The sequence below is a fragment of the Asparagus officinalis genome, unplaced genomic scaffold (assembly GCF_001876935.1).
Source record: "Asparagus officinalis unplaced genomic scaffold, Aspof.V1 AsparagusV1_Un687, whole genome shotgun sequence".
Taxonomy (NCBI): Eukaryota; Viridiplantae; Streptophyta; class Magnoliopsida; order Asparagales; family Asparagaceae; genus Asparagus; species Asparagus officinalis.
The window spans coordinates 21,335-38,946 of NW_017972947.1; the positions used below are offsets into that span (position 1 = coordinate 21,335).

The window sequence follows — 17,612 nt, forward strand, 5'->3', positions numbered from 1 at the left end:
CTATTTTTGGTGGGAGGGGAAACTCGATTAAAGGAGCTTATATTAAGAGAGAAGGTTCAAGTTCTAGTCTTCATATTTTACGGAGCTATGAATAGATATTGTCACGTCAGACGCATTTAGAGACATCTTCATCTGAGAGAGCATTTGTCTGTAGACGAGAGATCTCTCAAACCTTAACTAAGAAAAACCTCTAGAAAATGGGCCCAACTTAACTCTAGCCTACCTCCGAGTAAACAAAAGAGGATCAGAATCTTAAATGGCTTATGTGGATTTCACCCCTCTAGTAAAAGATAAAAAAAAAGAACCCCTCCTAAACAAAAATTAATATACTTTTGGGATGTAAATGTGAACTTTGTTGTTTAACAACTTGTTTATTGAAAAACTAAGATCATAGAACTTTTCAATTTAGAGCGTACTTGGCAAATGGTCAGAGTGACTTATAGGACACTTTGACATGTTTGACAAGTGGTTTATTATAGTTTTTATCATCCATTAAAAAATAGGCTAGGCATACTAGCTTATTTATTGGTGGATTATAAGCCAAGAGGTTTGACCATGTAAAAAACACTTATGCCCCCCGGGATTTCACAAAATTCAAGGTCTCATTTTAGCAACCCACCACAAAATTCTTTTTGGTCATTCTGATGATAACAATAAGCCATCCTTTTGCCAGAACACAATATTACTGAAAATGAATTACATTCCACTAAATTTTCAAGCATCGTAGATTATAATCTGCTTAAATTATAATATAATATAATCCAAAGTTTTCAAACACGCTCTCAGTCCCATATAGTAGCTTATTTCTGTTCACACAATCAAAAGTAATTATGGAAGTGGTTAAAATTTTAATTGATTAATGAAGTTGTAAAGATCTGCAAAATTTCATTATTCTCAACATTGATTGCAAATGCAGGCTGAAATTACAGAGTCAATGAATCAAGCTTGGACTTCCAAAAACTAGAAAGTGGGGGGATGTGACTGCAATCTAAAAAAAGGCGGTTATAATAAAATGAGACAGTAACCCTAATTACTCAGCAGCCTCCCCTTTTTTTCTCCCCCTAAAACCCTTTCTCCCTTCTCTCTCCCCTCCTCATTTTTTTACACCCAAAAATGGAAACTTCGCCATTGAATCGGCTCCCTGAGGCCCACTCTTTGCCCGATGGCTTCGTCGAGAGCTCAGCAGAGTCCCCTCGCTCCCACAACAATCAAGAGAAGGAGGACGAGGGGCCGAAGGATTATAAGGAGATGGAGGAACCGTCTCAGCCCCAAGATGGAGTCTTGATCGGGGTTTGCCCTAATGAAGGTTCGAAGGACCCTCAGATTTCAGAGCAAGGTCTTGATCTTTAACTCTTTGAGAATTTTCGCAAGTTTGATTCTTTGTTGTTAGTTTTAAGAGGCTGGAAGTCGTATCCAATAAGAGGATGCAGATTATTCTGACATTGCAATTTGCAAATACAACATTTGGTCTTTGATTATAGTGACAGTGTGGACGTTTAGAAAGAACTTGGTGATCGAAATTTTGCATAAGTTTTCGACCTGAAGTGATGTGCATATCTCTTTCCTGATTTTCTCTCTCTCTGTGAATGCGAGCTAATGGGCTTATGCAGTTACTGGATTTCATTCAAAGCTGAAAATTATGATGATATGACACTAAACATATTATGTTTAGGATATTTCTTATAATAGATCTTTGTTGGTGACTCCTTCTAATGTATGTTTCTTTCATGTGAGAGTTGATATGATAAGTATAAGATCCAAAATGTATAGAACTTTCATTCTGATGGGTTCTCATTCTTTCATGAATAAATTTTGCAGAGACAGAACGTTGCACAGAGTCACATTCTACAGACGCGAAGGAAAAATCTGTTACAGCCGACTACACTGAGAGTCTGAATAGACAGAAGCTAGTAAGTAATATTTATCTATATTGATTTTCTATATCAGTATTTCCCTGGCATATAAGCTTGTGAAAATAAATAATTAGCTTAATATTGCTAAGATTATAATAACATGACTCACAGGATGTTATTTGTAGCTAGCATTTTAGGGTGCAATATGGGGGAAAAGCTTCACAGTAAAGTGTAATGAAGCAGGGGGAATTTCATAATGAGTGACATTCTGAGAAGGTCTTGTTTGAACAATGGTGAAAGAACCAAACACGAGTAGAAGTATTTGAAAATTGGAACTAAGTGTCACATGAAGCTACATAGATAAAAAATGGCATACCACATACGGAATGTTGACTCCATATTTTGACTTTCACCATATCCACCCCCTCTGAGGTGACTTTTAGGGAAGTAGAAATCAACTCTTTAATTCGTGAGAACCGTCTCTGGAATCCATAGAGACCACCATTAGATTCTAATGTTGTCATGTGAAGTGTTCATTTCTGGGCAAGGATTGCCATATCCTAAACGAGGTAGTAGATCACACCCAAGCAATATCGAATATTGCGTCATGAAATTTGAGATACAGATAACTCTGATGTATAATTATGTTGATGAACTGAAGAAGAAATGAAGAATTATAGCTATTATATTTGTAAAGGAATGGGAGACCTCCATACTCAAGCTTGTTTGGATAGAGAGACTTCAGGATGAGGGACGAGACGAGTGTCCTCTTAGGAGGTTCTTGCTCGGGATGTGACACTGGTGGGATATGGATGCAAGTACATATACGTATATTTGTGTACTATGCATGTAAGTATGAGTACCTTGACACACTTCACTCGCAAAAATACATGGTCAGTGCACTTTATGAATGAAACATGATATGATAAATCTAAAAAATTAAGGATATCAAATATCAATAGTCAATACTTTGGAAATACAACAGCAATAAATTATAGATGTGTGTGTTTATGTTAATGTCCATTAGTTATAGCAGGTTCATAAGGTTAAAATGGTGAAAGCAGCACTATCTCAAAGATTATGAAATATTTTCAAGCTGTTTAAATTATGTTGACAATCATAGTTGTTATTAAGAATCTATACATTATATAAATGCAATGCATTTACATTCAGATAGATTTGTGAACCAATCATTTGTAAATGGATTTTCAATTTCTTACACTTGAATACATATATGATATATTATTGATAAGTCTAGGACAGTTTGGGATTTTTGGGATACATCAGTTGGGGTATCCTCAGCGTATCCATCATGTATTGAAGTATTCAAGTACTTGTTATGTACCATTTATTCTGAGTGGCAATATAGCTTTCTGGGGTGACCAAATGAGTGATGTTTCTTATTCTAAATCTGATAGAACTAAGTTATTATATTTTCCCTTAAGCATGAGCTGAGAACATGCAATAGCTTATATTGGAGTTATAGGCGTTAGGCAATTATGTTATACCCCCAAAATGATTATCTTGAAATTCAGTTAAGATTGAATGTCTCTCACGAGCATACCTCTGACTCGTGAAATTAGACTTTGTGATATATTTCCTTTCCATTATATGCTTAGTAAACACTGGCAATACCACTATTATGCTTTAGAACGACCTGAGAGCATCCAACAGCTTATATTGAAGCGTTATGTGATTCCATTACACTCACAAAATGAATTATCTCAAAATTCAATGATATAACTGATTCATTCTTGCATTTTTCCTACTCATCAAATCAAACTTGTGATGTTCAGTTTTTTAATAAGATTCTTAGTAAATAATAGTAATCTCTCTATCTCTATTGTCGGTTTAAAACTTTTTCCCTCACTTCTAAGGTGATGTTAGTATAAAGCATAGCTTGTCTATAAAATTTACTTGAGTCAATTCTTTTTATTGCTTTCCTGTTTGAGTGCATAAAGACAAATCTTGCTTCAAATAAAGTCTATTCTCCTTAGCTTGCTAATGTTGATTGGGTTGAACTTACTGTATTTTGTTCTTATTGGTATTTTAGGAAAATGCTGAAGTGAAACGCAAGGTTGGGAAGCGCAGTGCAAAATTGGAGAAAGAGCTACTAGAGTTTACGTTGAAATATCAAAAAGTCATAGCAGAAAGAGATGCTGGCAAGTATCAGTAACTTATCTTTGTTATTGACTCGAGAAACAAAGAAAACACAGTTGACTGGCTGGTGGAAAAATAAGTGGATAACCGTAAAGAAAAAGAAATGAAAACAACATTTAATAAGTAAACAACAGAAGCTTTCATTGGCATAACTGAAAACAGTATTATTCAAAATCTGTCAAAATCTGCTCTTTCTACTATTTTGGTTAATGTTTACATCAAGCCTTTTGTCATAAAATAGAGTTGGTTCTCAAGCAATAAAATCATGCTAGATAACAGTATATAGTTTTTCAAGCTTTATGACCAGCTGCTGTTGCACTCAAATCCTCTTTGTGCTGCCCAGTTCATAGCAGCAAAGCTGTGATACTAAGTTGTATAGAAATGGGTACGGGTACCGATATGGGTGTGGGCGTGCGTGCAGGTACGGGACGCAACAAATTTGTGAATTATAGGGTACGGGGATAGGGCTACACATATTGAAGTTAATAATTTACATGAGATCATTATTATTTTTCAATTCATATGCTATTTGAATTTAAATTCCTATCATATTTTTAGATTTCTTTTATTTTGTTCATTATTATAAATTGGAAACTACTCCTTTTTTAACTAGGCACTCCAACCCAACCTTTTAAATCATAGTTTGTAACTTGGATATGGGATGAAACAACCGGACCTATGTCTAACGAGTTTCAAGAAATGGACATGAAGTGTAGGATATGCGTCCAGGAAGTGTATGACGAGTGTTTTAAATTAAAACATATATCATATAATTGAGTAATTGTCTGGATAAATGTATACATTTATCCAAGGAGTGTCAATGAAGTTTGGGTACAGAGTACGTGTCGGGCACGAGTATTGGTACGGCTTCATGATAGAAGTACCTAGGTAACATCGTTGTGATGTAAACCTTTAACTATCTGGTGTTACATTGATATACCTTTTCTACACCATGCATTGTTTAAGTTTTTCTGATTAAAGAGCAAAACTCAAATTTCCACTAGGAGAGGAATGACTCTAGGCGAACAATTTGCTGCATGGAATTGCTAGTCCCAAAGCCCAACAAAGAGAAATGGAATCACCTTTCGTATATAGCAGTCACTAGATGCTAGAAGATAATGAGGGGTTCGATTTAGAGTGGAAACTGCTGCTAGCTAAGGTCATTTTAGGTTCGTGCTTAGTAGAAAGTCCTGGTTTTCTTATTTGTTTCTCACATGTATCCATCCCAATCAGAATTCTGTGCGTTTTATTAGGTATAGCCGGTGGATAACAGACAAGTTTCCATAGTCAATCTTTTATAATTATACCTCCTGAATATCTCCAATGTATTTTCTTATTGCACATGACGACTGGATAGTATACTTAAAAAAAGCCTAAGACAATCGCGAAGAGGTGCCAAGCTGATTTTATGACTCAAATCCTTAGTCTGTTTCTTGTGGAACTGAAAGAATAACCTTTTATTTGGTATACTTCATAGTTCATATAATTATGTAAGTTTATTCATGTCATTGCAAAATGTGATAGAATGTAACGTCATAATTGTGGAAGGCATTAGAAGAATGATATGAGAAATGCAAATCTGTTAACTCTATAGTAGAATATATAATCCTGTAAAATAATTGGTGTACCCCATAATATTGTTGGTCATAATCTTAAATGTTAGTGTATTGATAGAGACACAATATGAGAAACAGGATGCACCAAGTTGTTTACAGAACAATAACTTGTCTTAAGTGCAGAATTGCTTTCTTTACTGGAACATCTGCTAGAATTTTGCAACAGATGGTAGGACATGATGCTTACGCAACTGTTTGAATAAAGAGAGAAAATACTTAGAACTTACCTCTATTGCAAAAAATAACAATCGGCTATCAACAATAAGGTGCTGGATCTTGTATTCCTAATTGGCTAATTGTACCTTTTGGATGAAAATGTAACCCCACGTTCTCCCTCAAAAGTAGGATTACATTTGCATTTTTTAAATACCAAGACTATTCTTGAACCATGGGACCTTAACTCCTTACCATTTTTATGTTCTGGCTAAGTTAGATGCTGCCAGGCCTCAACTCTAGCCTAACTCCTGTTGCTAAATACATCCTTAGTACGCTAAGAAGGCTACAGCTTGGAGAGATGGTGCCACCAGCTTCTGCAACTAATCCCTTGTGTTATCCGTTGCATTTGTTTTCATCACCTACTTATAGTTATTGTATACATGCATGTTAACCTATGTTACCCGGATACTTCTATAATGAAGCCGTACCTATACCGGACACTTTCCCGTACCCAAACTTCATGGATGCTTCTTGAATATATACATGCATTTATTACAACATGTACTCAATTATACAATATGTGTTAATTTAAAGCACTTGTCAAACACTTCTTGGACGTATAACTTACACTTCACATTTGTTTCTTGAAACTAGTTAGATATGGGTCGGGTTCGTTTCAGTCCATACCCAACTTCAAAACTATATAGTTAAAGGATCGTTTGGATGTCTAGTAAAAATGAGTAGTTTCTGATTTATGATAATCATTATGATAAAAGAAACTTAAAAATATGATTGGAATTTTAATTCTAATGACACATGAAGCAGAAAAAAAATGATCTCATAAACATTTATCCGTGTCCTCATACCCTACATTTTACAGTTTTGCCGTGTCCCGTAGCTGCACCCGTACCAGTACCCGTGCCCGTTTCTGTCCAAGTTAGATGTTAACTGTGGTAGAATATGTTTCTTTAGAGTTACCTGTTCATGATAATGGTTTGTTCTGATATCCTGATTTTTATCATTGTTGTTAGCCATAGGATAAGGGCATATATAGTCAATGAAAATGTTTCCTGTACAACTTGTAGGTGCAATTAATTGGCCTCCACTGTGGAAGCTTGTATTCAAGGAACCATCTATTTTAGCTCAAGATAAGGGCAAAGCATTACGTCACATTGGTCGATCAGATTGTATGAAAAAGAGGAAAAAATAAAAAAATAAAAAAATAAAAAATAAAATAAAAATATAAATAATAATATAAAAAAGGAAAAAGAAAAAATAATAATATAAATAAATAAATAAAACCTCTTTCTTAAACATCTAATCTTTTGTTCTTTTATATAAATATTATCTGATTTCGTTTTCACTTTTATCTTGTAGCTGTTGCTATGCGAGAAAGGCTTGAATCACTTTGCAGGGAACTGCAACGTCAGAATAAAATGCTTATGGTAAATTATCCAATCGAAAGATGGTGTCCACTTGACTTTTACATATTTTCTGGCTAACAACCGTATTTATGATCTTTCTTTCTCATTTTAAATTGTGAATGATACCTGTTGACAATTTACTTATCCTTTGTGTAACGTATCGCCAAATTAACTTCTTGTTTTTCAATCCTCAGTGTTTTACTTGTAGATTTTACCTTTTTAGTGATCACATCTTTCCTCTTGTGGTGTTGGAGCTTATTGCGGTGGGATTATAGATAATAGATGCTTGTTTCTCTATAATTTATAACCGAGCTTTGTATACAAAGCAAAGAAAGGGTTTTGGATTTGGCTTTACTCATGACCTAAGTTGCATGGATATGGGTACGGGTGCGGGTACATGACATGGCAAATTTGTGAAAGGAAAGGGCACATGGACATTGCTGAAATTCATGGGCTGTAATAATCTTACTTCTGAGTTAGATAGATATGCAAAGGACCCTTTGAAATTGTACTTAAGGCTGAAACAAACTCAACCCTTGTCCAACAATTTCCGAAATGGATGTGACGTGTAGGATATATGTCCAAGAAGTGTATGCTGAGTGTTTTAAATTAAAACAATGAATTGTATAAATTGATTTCATGTCTGAAATCTGAATAAATGTACACATATATTTAAGGAGTGTTCATGAAGTGTCGGGTATGGTACGGGTACGACACGCGTTGGATACATGCATGTCTTCATGATAGAAATACCCTGGTAACATAGCTCATGACAATTCTAAAATTGTTTCCTATTGATTTCACTCATTTTCGGAATAGAGATTAAGGTCTTACTGGACTCTAGGACAAGTTGGGAAAGCCAAAGGATAGTTGGTTCATCAATCTCTTTTCTTTGGCAAGATAAGCTTCATTACTCGTGTATTACCTGGTTCGCCCTTGGGAACAACCTCACCTGAACCTCGATCAGGGAGTTCATGCACTTCAGCCTATCGCCCACCATAAAGTTCCTATGAACTACGAAATTCGTGGTTGCTTATTACCTAGCAACAAATGCTCTTCTTTGATTCGTAAGTTTTACTTAAGAGGTCGCAATCTTGACGCAGTTTCAACTTACGAATTAACTCTTCCATTAGCACACCTGTTTGTACGCAAGGCTTGTAGAGAATCTCCCTTTTATACCGTGAATTCTGTTGACTTTTTATTTATTCATTAGTGTTTTCTTTTCTGTTGCCCATCTGCTTACTTTAGCATGAGATAGACAGTGTTAGTTCAAAGAAGAAGGGGATCTAGCGGTACAATATGGGAAAGGAATCCTAAAATATATAAAAGAAGAACAGGAGAAAATCCAAGCCGTTCATAGCATACTACTATTGATTTGGTATAGCATGAAGCATTTAGAAGTTAATTTATGGAAGGCTTTTTTTTTAAAGCATCTTACCTGTCCTTTATTTGGTGTAGCTGCTAAACCTATAATTTGTTTTAGCAGTATACTTGACCATGATATAATCTGCCTTTTAAACCGATGTAGTATTTATATCTTGTTGCAGCTTCTCAAGTATAGAGGTATTATTCCAAATGTGAATAAGTTTTAGTTTATACTATTTTCATTCTTTTGAGGAATTTATCTAGTTTTAGTTTATACTATTTTCATTCTTTTCAGGGATTTATCATTCTAACAACTAATTATCTTTTGCTGGTATGCATTGTGTTTTCACAAACTACTTATGCACATATTTGGTTTTCATTTGAACAGGATGAATGCCAGAGAGTATCAACAGAGGGACAAAATATGAGATTAGATTTGTCTAATAAGTTTAATGATGCGATTAAGGTATGGAAATTGAACTACAAATAGTAGTGTATCTTATGCTCGGCGATGCTTTTGTGTTGGTAGTAGTATTCATGTATTTATTATATGTTCCTTTTAAGGATGCATTCTTTTGATAAATTGCAGACTTTTTATCAATTTTATTTAGTAACTAATGGTGCAATAGTTTCTGTATTGAGCTTCTAGGATGTTAGCATTAAGCTAGAGGAACAGAAAGAGGAATGCCTTGCTCAACTCAAGGAAAATGAAACGTAAGCATCTTCTTTATTCTGGTCATAGCTTAATCATACTAGATACATGGATATTTCTCTATCAGATAGAGCTTTGGCACTTTGATTGGTAAAATTTCTTGGATTTTCTGATCAAATTGTTTTGTTCAAGATATGGTCTTCCTAGCTCAGTAGCTCCTATTCCTTAAAATAAGGAGCCTGGTGATTTGGAGAAAAATTATCCTGTAGTTGTACTTTGTGCAATTTGTACATAAATATTTTGTTCTTACAAATGGGAAATTGGACGAGGAAGATGCAGGCCAAGTTATCTTCTTCGAATAAAATAATATTTAAATGCTCTAAATTATAACAAGTGCAGTTTTTGTTGAACGGACACTTATCAAACACCATTATCCCAAAAAAAGGAGCTAAAATGATAACATTGAGATGAATGAGTGGCAATATACTAAGAAAATACAACAATAAATGTTTGTTAGTTTGAGTCAGTTTCCCTTTAGGATAAATTTAGGGAAAGCTGATCAAAATGATTTGAGCATATGCAGGTATTAAGTGGCATAACTAGGAGCACAGAGTCATAATTGATGGAAGAATAAGAAATGTAGGCCTAGGCGAACATTTAAGAAGGAAAGGGTTCATGTAGCTACTTCAAAAGTTCGGGATAAATACTTCATCTATTTTTTATAATATTTTGTCCAAGGATAATGGTGATGGCTGAAAACATTTTGGTTACGGTTGTTTAGGTCAGTTTTGAGGCCGACTTGTCATAAAATTTTGTTGAAAAACTTTAAAAGCACTTGAAATCCTGAGAAAACCATCATAAAATTGGAAGCCAAACTTACCTTAGATCTGCAATAGCAATGCATTTCGCGTCTCCCCCAACGTAGATCTATTTGCGTTTACCTTTAACAGATGGTAACTCTAGAATCGGATGGTAACTTTAGAAAATGGATCATATTAAGAGGGTCGGATTAGATCCAAAAGCAGTTACCTATAATAGTAGTTTTTCATGCTTGATGCCCATGAATAGGCGTTGTATTATCATTGGCACGACCTGTATCCAGTACCTTTTAAGAGATGGATCAGATGGTTACCTTTAACAAATAGGTTGGATTGTGAGGGCCTGAAACAGACCCAGATGCAGTTACCTATACTAGCTGTTGTTCGTGCCCATGATATATGGGTTGGATTATCATTCACATGACTGATACTCAATGCTATTTACTTTATTCTGACTTATAGCATTTACCATCAGGTTCTTTATCAGTTCATAATTAAGCTGTCACCTGTTCTGTTTCAATTAGTTTTATACAATCTCCATGCAGAATTTAACTTAAACAATCATGTTTTCTGTTATATGGAATTGATGATGTACATATTCAACTTCCAGATAATACATTAACATGAAAGTCAACCTAAGATACATAACTTCACCAATCACGTTTTCTGTTATATAGAACTGATGATGTTCGTATTTAGCTTCCAGATAATACATTAGCATTAAGGTCAATTTAAGATGAAACTTGTCGAAACCACTGGAATTCAATTTTGATGGATTGTAAGGACTTCATGAACCTTTGGTCGTGTTTCAACAGGTATCTGAGAAGTTTCTGAACCTCTTTCAAGCCGTCTGAGATTTCTAACCATAGAGAAGTAAACTTTGATTTTTAATGTAATATCCAAATCAGAGCTCCTTTTATACTTTTTTGCTATCTATAAGACAGTCCATTATATCCATTAAGCATATATGCACATTAATTTTCTTCGTTGCATCATTGCTATTATTAGAGATACTTGAATGAACTAATATATATAAAAATATGTTGCAGGCTAAGGAGCAAACTAAAACATCTTGCTGATCAATACACTCTGACTGAAGAGCAGTTTTCGCAGAAGGTAGGTGCTGTAGTATTCAGAGCTCACTAAGTACTGTACAAGGTATCAGTTATTCATTTTTTATTTAAATGAACATTTTCATCTGCGTATGGTTTTCCATGCTGACTACCCATTGTCGCTTGTATGAATATTCTGCAGTTGAAACAAAAAATGCTCGAACTGCAGCTTGCTGATCTCAAAATTCAACAACATCAAGAGAGGTCAACTCAGGAACATACCCAGATGCAATTATATGCAGAGCAGGTTACTCAACTATTGACCACTGAGAAAAGTTTACGATTGCAATTAGCAGCCGATGGAGAAAAATTTCAGCAATTTCAGGTTCATGTTCGTTTTATTTAAAGTTTGTAGTACTAAAGATTTTCTATTTTGAGAAGTTTGCCAGATAGTCACCAAGCATACATGGTTATTTCTTTTTAGTGCTTGTGACTTGTAAAAGTTACGAATAAAGTACCTGAATTTAGCATTGGGTTAATACTCTATCGTGGTCATTTTATAGAATACATTTGAACTTTATATTTCCCTTAAACCTTAAATAAGTTTGCAGCCCTTAGTCATATCTTCTTTTCCCTGTCAACTATATTTTGGAATGGGAAACTAAACAAACGTGATTGAGATTTGCTGTGATGAATGCAAGGCACCTTGAAATATGTCCAATCGATAGAAATTTAATTCTAGGGATGTGTATTTGTATAAATAGGCATATTAAAATATATTCTAATTTAATTCAATGGTGTATATATAGAACCTCCCTTTTCCTATTACAAAAGATGGACCAAAGAAAATAGGTCAGGTTATGTAACAGAATATATTGACATTAAAAAAATAAAATAAAATTATCTGCGATGCTGGCACAAAAGACATCCAGTTAGTTATACATTCTGGTAGAACCTTCGCATCGTGCAGCATGATGCATGTTCAATATTTTTTAAGGAATAGAACCAGATATAAAAATATGAGGACTATTTGTGAACCAGCAATGGGTTCCAATGGTAACAATGTAAGGATCACTGTTAGGTGGGCCGTGCACCCTTGGCAAACGGGTGATATCAGAGTCAACCTCAGTAATCCTTTACTGAATTCACCAGCTGTAGAAAAATTGACGATACACACAGTCACACACAAATATCATATCTTCTAATTCTCTGATCTCTTCCACGAAATGCATGAGATGCTTATGAAGGGGAAATTGGCAGATATAGTATGTGTCGTGGTGCCCATATGAAGTTTTATAGGAGGATTCTTTTTATGGATCTGGTTGTGTAATTTTTTATACCAGCTGAACATTAGAAAAGAGTAATTTATGGGGTCTGATTGGGCCATAAACAATCCCATTTATGAACTCTTTACGGTCCTTAATATCCGTCCCTTTATAATGTGTACTAACTTAATGTAATGAGGGGCTCGGCAACCTGCAATATCAAGCTGCTGACTTGTCTTGTGTCTAAGTATTCTCTCCTTCACCCTCCTAGCAGAATTCAACTCTAGATTATTTTATTATTATTATTTCATGAGTTGTTACTTCCCACATGACAAGTACTCTCTTTTTCTTTTTGGTGCTTAGTAAATTAGACTATCCTAAACAATTTTCATATATGAAACTGTGCAGGAAGCTTTGCTGAAGAGCAATGAAGTCTTCGAGACATTTAAGCAGGAGATGGAGAAGGTATACTTGTCTTTGCTGACAATTTCTCTGGTATAGAGTATGGATACTTATGTGATGTTTTGTGGATTGATTGAGTTTGTTTTCATGCAAGGCTTATGATTGGGTTGTTAAGAGTCTTAGGTTGGTGCTGGTTTTGGTCTTTGATCGGAAAAAGTATTGTGTTTGATCTGTATAAAATTAGATTAAAACTAAACTAAAATAATGTTGTTTTACAGATGGGAAAGCTAATAAAGGAGCTTAAGAAAGAAAATGAATTTCTGAAGGGTAAATGTGAGAGGTCCGATATTGCACTTGTGAAGCTTGTGGAGGAGGTAAAGAATTACATGCATGGAAATTTAGAAAGTGATTGTTCTCTTTGACTCTTAATCAGGTTTTACTTTATCAAGCTTCATAGACTTTCTTTTATTCTTTATCATGTTTGGAATGTTAATCCGCTTTTCTGTGCAGAGCGTGGTTTGTTATTGTTAGCTTATTGTTCTATTTTATGCAAAACATGTCTCTACTTTACTCGTGTTGAACTAGGAAATTAATGATGAGTGACTATGTTTCATCTAGGTCATAAGCTAAATGGCACAAGAGCATGGAAATCCTTATTTGACATTTTACCATTTTCCTTTGTGTATATATTGAGTGTCATTTTATCCTCAGTCCAGTTATTGTTTCATGACTTTGTTCCCCAGATCTCAAGAATCTAGAATGGATCATCTGGCCTGAATTCCTTGTCTTCTTACAGATAGAGACTGTATTTTCACCACTGTTACTTTATTTCAGCCTCCTTTCCTATTGGGTTGTCTACTAAGAGTTCACCTTGATCACTTGTTTGATCCAAGTCTCTGTATTGTAAATGATTCAAGCATATCTACAGAGAGCATGGTAATGCACAATATTTCATTTAGCATGATAATTAAACTCAGTATCACTCCCAAGTCACCAAGATGTCATGAGAAAATGATGATGTCACAGTTGTCACACAATGAATTCCATAAATATAGAACCAATTTAAACTTGATGTGAAGAAGTAGAGCGCAGAAAAGATCTTCATAGTTCATATTATTATAGCCATTCTGAAAGCATAGTGCACAATACCAAGGGTTGATGTGGTAATTTTAAAAGAAGCTGTATCCATTGTGGGATTCAAGGTAAAACTATGTGTATGAGGGAGATGTCTAGTGAAAAGTGGTGCCTGGAGCCTGGAGCCTGGAATACCGATCCGTGAATTTCACCAAACTTTAGCTTAGCATACTATTGATGTTTATGAAAAGTTCTCTAGCGTAATGTGGAAATGTGGTCCACCCAACAAAAAAAAGAGAAAAAAAAACCCCCCCACCCCACCACAAAAAAAATATTATTTTTGACTCTCCCTTTTCCATCTTGCAGCGTGAAATCATGAAGAAACAGCTCGAAAAGATGAAGAACCAAAAAGAAAAGCTAGAATCATTGTGTCGATCTCTACAGGCAGAGAGGAAGCAGAATTCTGTGGGCAGTTCAATTATTGTGCAAGCCAAAGTAGGATCTACTGAGGAAGACTCATCAACTTGAACTCAGTTTGTAGCTTTCACCTCCGAAAGTCTTGGAATTTGGTTCTCTGTTGTCTGCCAACAAGTCACAAGCATCGGCTGAGCGAGATGAGTTCTCTTGCCAGTTTCCGCTGGCATTTAGATATCTCAATTCTTTTTATATCCAACAATAGGATATCATTTGTATCTATGGTTTTACTTGCGCAAACATTTGGTTTGATGTGGATATTGTAATCCATGGAGTTTGGTGAATTGCGAGGATACTGTTTGCTTGCGTGGACATTAGAACAACCCCTGGTCAAAAACCTTGCAATCCTCGAGGTTTATCGTGAAGTCGTCTATCTTGGAAGAAATGAATCTTAATTGCTAAATTCGGTGTTATTTATTTTTTTGATTGTTGAAAACCATATTGCAGCAGGCCTCCAATTATCGAGACATGTACATGGGCATCATGTTTCTGTTGCGTCTTAAAGGTCATTAAGTTTGATTTCCATATGAGAAGCAACAATTTTGGATGGTGTTCATGAATATTGGATGCTTAAATGAGACATCGGTACAGTTCTGATTGCATGCTTCTCCAAGCTCTCTCTCTGTGTGGTAAAGAAACCATGGTCTTGGTGAGTTCGCTGAGGCCGGATTTCTTTTATCGAATATCAAAGAAGGAATGAGATCATGAAGCTACATGAATTTTCCAAGCTAGAAGGTGACATAAACCAAGAAGTTAATCGAGGTCGTATTCTTAATGGAACCCCCTATGCATCGACCCTAACTTGATGCGGAATAATTGGGGATTCATTAGGTATAATCCCGTATAAATGATCCATGTTAAAGTGTTCAAGAATCAAGTCAATCTTGAGTTAAAGGGGGTCAGGAACTCGATCTAATTAATCAATTTAGTAGCAATTGAAAATGATTTTTTTCTAAATAAATAATTTGTTTAGGGTCCGTTTGGTTTGCTAAAGAGGCCGGTGAAAGCCTGACAAAAACACTGTTTTTGTCAGGCTTTTAGCCAACAACGCCTCTTTAAGAGGCGTTTTTGGCTGAAAGCATGACAAAAACCACAAAAACAGTGGTTTTTGTCAGGCTTTCACCAAGCCTCCATCTCAAACAAACGCACCCTTAGTAATTAATAGGAGGAAGACTGACGCTCAATCACAATTGACGACCGTATTTAGTGACTGGAGTGTCTTAAAGTAGAATGTATTTAGAGGAAGGAACGGGTCTCAGACAAATTATAACCACTCAAACACAAACATTCGCCCGAAAATTGAGCTCTTCTTTAAAAAAGAGAAAATAAAATAAAAATAAATAAATTACGTGTTAGGTCCCTAACATTCTGATGAGTAGTCTCAAATGAACAAAAAAACATGCAAACTTCCAAAAAAAATTTCTCACAATGGACCCCAGATCCGAAATCAAGGTCGATTACGCTCCTCTCTTCCGCATATACAACAACGGCCGCATCGACCGCTTCACCGGCAACACCAAAACCCCGGCCGGCTTCGACCCGGTCACGAACGTCACCTCAAAAGACGTCACCGTCGACTCCACCACCGGGGTCTCAGCCCGTCTCTACCTTCCGACTTTCTTGAAGACGAGGAGGCTCCCGATCCTTGTTTATTACCACGGCGGGGTGTTCTGCGTCGAATCTGCTTCTTCTCCTCCCTACCACTTCTTCCTCAATTTGCTCGTGTCACGAGCGAACATCGTCGCCGTGTCGGTTGACTATCGCCTCGCTCCTGAGCACTTGATACCCGCCGCGTATGATGATTCGTGGGCCGCGCTGAAGTGGGCGCTTGGCTCGGGTTCGGACGCTTGGTTGAGGGATTATGGTGATTTTGAACGCGTGTTTTTGGCGGGAGATAGTGCGGGTACTGGCATGCAAATCTTTCAAAAAACATCCAGTTTATGACTCAAATCTGTTCCGCTATTATTTTTGCAAATTATTCTGATAGTGGCGGAGCCATGACCCATGGAATAGTAGGGTTGATAAATTAGATAGATCTAGTGCAATATATAATTTTAGCGAGCAAGTTTCCTACCCTTTGCAAAATGTGTTGACCCTAATAAATTCTACGTATGTGAAGTGTTCTGATAGAATCTGTACTCGGGCAGGGGGCAACATCACACACAACATGGCAATGAGAGCGGGAGCCGAAGGAATAGCATTAGAAGGCATACAATTAGTCCACCCGTTCTTCTGGGGAACCGAACGTATCGGTTCAGAAACGATGTTAAAGGCCGGCACTGTCAAATTCATCGCAAACCTTTGGACGGCGGTGACCACACCAGACGTTGGGCCAGACGATCCAAGATTCAATCCAATAGCGAAGAGTTCGCCGAGCTTGAAGGGGCTGGGATGCAGGAGAGCCATGGTTTGCGTGGCGGATTGCGATCGGCTGGCCGAGAGAGGGAGGGCGTATTGTGAAGTGCTGAGGGGGAGCGGGTGGAAAGGGGAAGTGGAGCTGGTTGAGAGCAAAGGAGAGCATGTTTTTCATTTGAAGAGTCCCGAGGGTGAGGAAGCTTTGGCGCTTTTAAAGAAGATGGTTGAGTTCTTTACGCGGGGGCGGGGCCAGGATTTCAAATCCAATCTTTAATCATTGGAGTGGAAACAAAAATTCCTGTTTTTTTAAAAAATATGGATTTTAAATGGTTAAAATTGTAATGTAATGTTTGTAAGGCTGTGTTCAGTTATAAGCAGTTGAAACAAGAAGTATTTACAACATGGTTCCTAGTAAGCATTGTCGAAGCATTCTTCAATTGGAATGCAGTGGCAATTAGTATGAAGTTCCAACCACTCCCACCCATATACAACGTGAAGTGTTTAATAGTTTTAAACGTGATATCATATGTTCAGCATTTGAATTGAATGATTTATAAAAACAAAAAACAAAAAACAATTTTTTTTTTGAATTTGTTGGTGTCAGAAGTTAAGTAGTAGGATTTAGGGTTGATTTTGAAGAACTTTGGGTCTCTTAATCTCCTTTAATGGCTAATTGTTGAGCAGACGAGAGTCCTGCACACATGCAACACGTTAGAGGATCGGAGTTGGGTTCTCCGGTGGTTCCTCCGACGATTATGTTAATTGTAATGTAAAGAGAAGAAACAATGATTCAGTTCTCTTAAGTGTGCTGAATTTTGCATACAATCATGCAGTAGACAATGTGCCTATTTATACTAAATCTAGAAGGGTATTTGCATAACTTCGGCTAAGTCCATGTTTTCGGCTTGGTTAGTTGATACTTTACATGTGTCGGCAATGAGCAGTC

At 36.2% G+C, this 17,612-nt stretch overlaps 2 protein-coding genes across 2 annotated transcripts; both read left to right on the forward strand.

Annotated features, from left to right (window-relative positions):
• Positions 1-1,029: 1,029 nt before the first annotated feature.
• LOC109828068 (alpha-taxilin) lies at positions 1,030-14,730 on the forward strand. The gene is made up of 11 exons (XM_020395105.1): positions 1,030-1,336; positions 1,819-1,910; positions 3,907-4,015; positions 7,163-7,230; positions 8,963-9,040; positions 9,224-9,288; positions 11,094-11,160; positions 11,299-11,481; positions 12,770-12,826; positions 13,042-13,137; positions 14,204-14,730. Exons 1-11 carry the CDS (start codon positions 1,114-1,116, stop codon positions 14,363-14,365), a joined length of 1,200 nt encoding a protein of 399 aa, XP_020250694.1. The 5' UTR covers positions 1,030-1,113; the 3' UTR covers positions 14,366-14,730.
• A 960-nt stretch (positions 14,731-15,690) lies between these two features.
• On the forward strand, positions 15,691-17,175 carry LOC109828069 (tuliposide A-converting enzyme 1, chloroplastic-like). Its single transcript, XM_020395106.1, has 2 exons — positions 15,691-16,214; positions 16,459-17,175. Exons 1-2 carry the CDS (start codon positions 15,740-15,742, stop codon positions 16,938-16,940), a joined length of 957 nt encoding a protein of 318 aa, XP_020250695.1. The 5' UTR covers positions 15,691-15,739; the 3' UTR covers positions 16,941-17,175.
• The last annotated feature ends 437 nt before the right edge of the window (positions 17,176-17,612 follow it).